The 1,446-nt window shown below is 59.1% G+C and overlaps 1 protein-coding gene across 1 annotated transcript in view; it reads right to left on the bottom strand.

Annotated features, from left to right (window-relative positions):
• CAPN15 (calpain 15) overlaps positions 1-675 on the bottom strand; it is a gene marked incomplete at its 3' end in the record, with an annotated part of 14,193 nt that extends 13,518 nt beyond the window's left edge. Inside the window, 2 exon segments of the mRNA XM_010009939.1 lie at positions 1-627; positions 630-675. The exon segment at positions 1-627 is cut by the window's left edge and continues 45 nt beyond it. Of these exon segments, the coding sequence (XP_010008241.1) occupies positions 1-627; positions 630-675 (673 nt within the window).
• Between the last annotated feature and the right edge of the window lie 771 nt (positions 676-1,446).

Here is a 1,446-nt window from a genome sequence, read left to right as displayed (position 1 = left end):
CCCGGCGGCTCCGTGGCACGGGATTGTTCTGCAGCCCTGGAGAGAAGGGACCGAAGGCTGGTATCTTCTGGGCCTCTTGTTCCATAGCCACTGGGCCCTGGGTGGCCACGGTGTCACTGTCAGAGATCTCTGCAGGGACTAAAGGCTGTGGGGTAGAGGGGGCCATGTGAAATCCTGCAGGGGTGATGACTTCAGGGACGACCAGCGCCTCTGGGGGGATCTTGGGCAGGGAGAGCTTGCGCGGGCCACCGCAGGCAGAGCAGGAGTTGGCCACTGGTGTATTGTGCAGGGTGCAGCGCTGGCAAGCCCAGCCACTCTCCAGCTCCGCTTCATCAGGGCTCTTCCCCTCTGAGTCCTCGCTGCTGCTTTCTGCCTTGGCAGCCTCCTCCTTGGACGTGCCCTTGGGCTCCACAAGCACAGTGGGCTTGGGCAAGATGCCATTGATGACAGGCAAGGGGGAGCCACTGGGTCCTGGCTCCGGAGTGAAGCCACATACCTCACAGGTTTCCTTGCCCAGAAAGTTCCTGAAGGTGCAGCGGGCACAAGCCCATTTCTGCTCCTCCACGCTGAGGCGCAGGATGTGGTTGAGGTCGGGCTTCTGGCGGGGCGCTTCGCATATGGAGCACGGTTCAGGAAGGTGCAGCGGGTGCAGGACCACTCACGGACAGCAGCCATGGAGCCAGGAGAGTGGGAATGGCTGGAAGAGAGAAGACAACAGCGTGAGGCCAAGGCCACCCTGACCACGGGGGTACCACATGTGTCCTGGGCTGGCACAGTCAGTACCTTGCTTCCAGGAAGGCGACAACCATCAATCCAGTCATTGCTCTCTGGGCACTTGTTCCTCTGGCACTGACAAACCGTTTATCCAAGTGCATGGAAATGCACTGGCTTCCACCCAAAACACTTCAGGAAGGGCACAAGAAAGAGCCCCACAACCCCACTGGCCCCAGTCTCATGCCAGGGATGCATCCTGGTGAGCAAGCACCCTGCCTCTGCACCAGCCTCAACATCTGGTACATCTGCAGCTTGCTTGCGACTCTGTGGAGGAGGTAACACTATGCTCTGCCTTCCTGCTGTTCCGAGGGCCAATTTGTTCCCCCTTTGGTGTCACTCCAGCTTCACTTTCTCTTCCTGTCTCTCTTCTCCCCCTTTGGCTGGCCACCAGGGGGACACTGCTTATCCACACTGGGACAACTGTGTTATCCCATAACAGACACCACCAAGCACAGAAAACCAGGTTTGTGGTGTACAGTGGTGCCTTCACCTGGCTATAGGCTCTGGAGCCAGAAGCCTGGCCCAGCCAGCCTGAAGCAGCTTCTGTGCCAGAGCCAACGTGGATCGTGGTGCACCAGTGCCAGGGCACATCCTCTGCAGGTTCTGAGCTCAGGAAAACTGTGTCCTGGCTCCAGGTCCTGCCCTACTTACCTGGGAAGTGCAGAGGTAACA

This window comes from Nestor notabilis, unplaced genomic scaffold (assembly GCF_000696875.1).
Source record: "Nestor notabilis isolate BGI_N333 unplaced genomic scaffold, ASM69687v1 scaffold14972, whole genome shotgun sequence".
Taxonomy (NCBI): domain Eukaryota; kingdom Metazoa; phylum Chordata; class Aves; order Psittaciformes; family Psittacidae; genus Nestor; species Nestor notabilis.
Note: the sequence above shows the minus strand (reverse complement) of the source record. Positions and strands in the feature narration are given on the sequence as shown.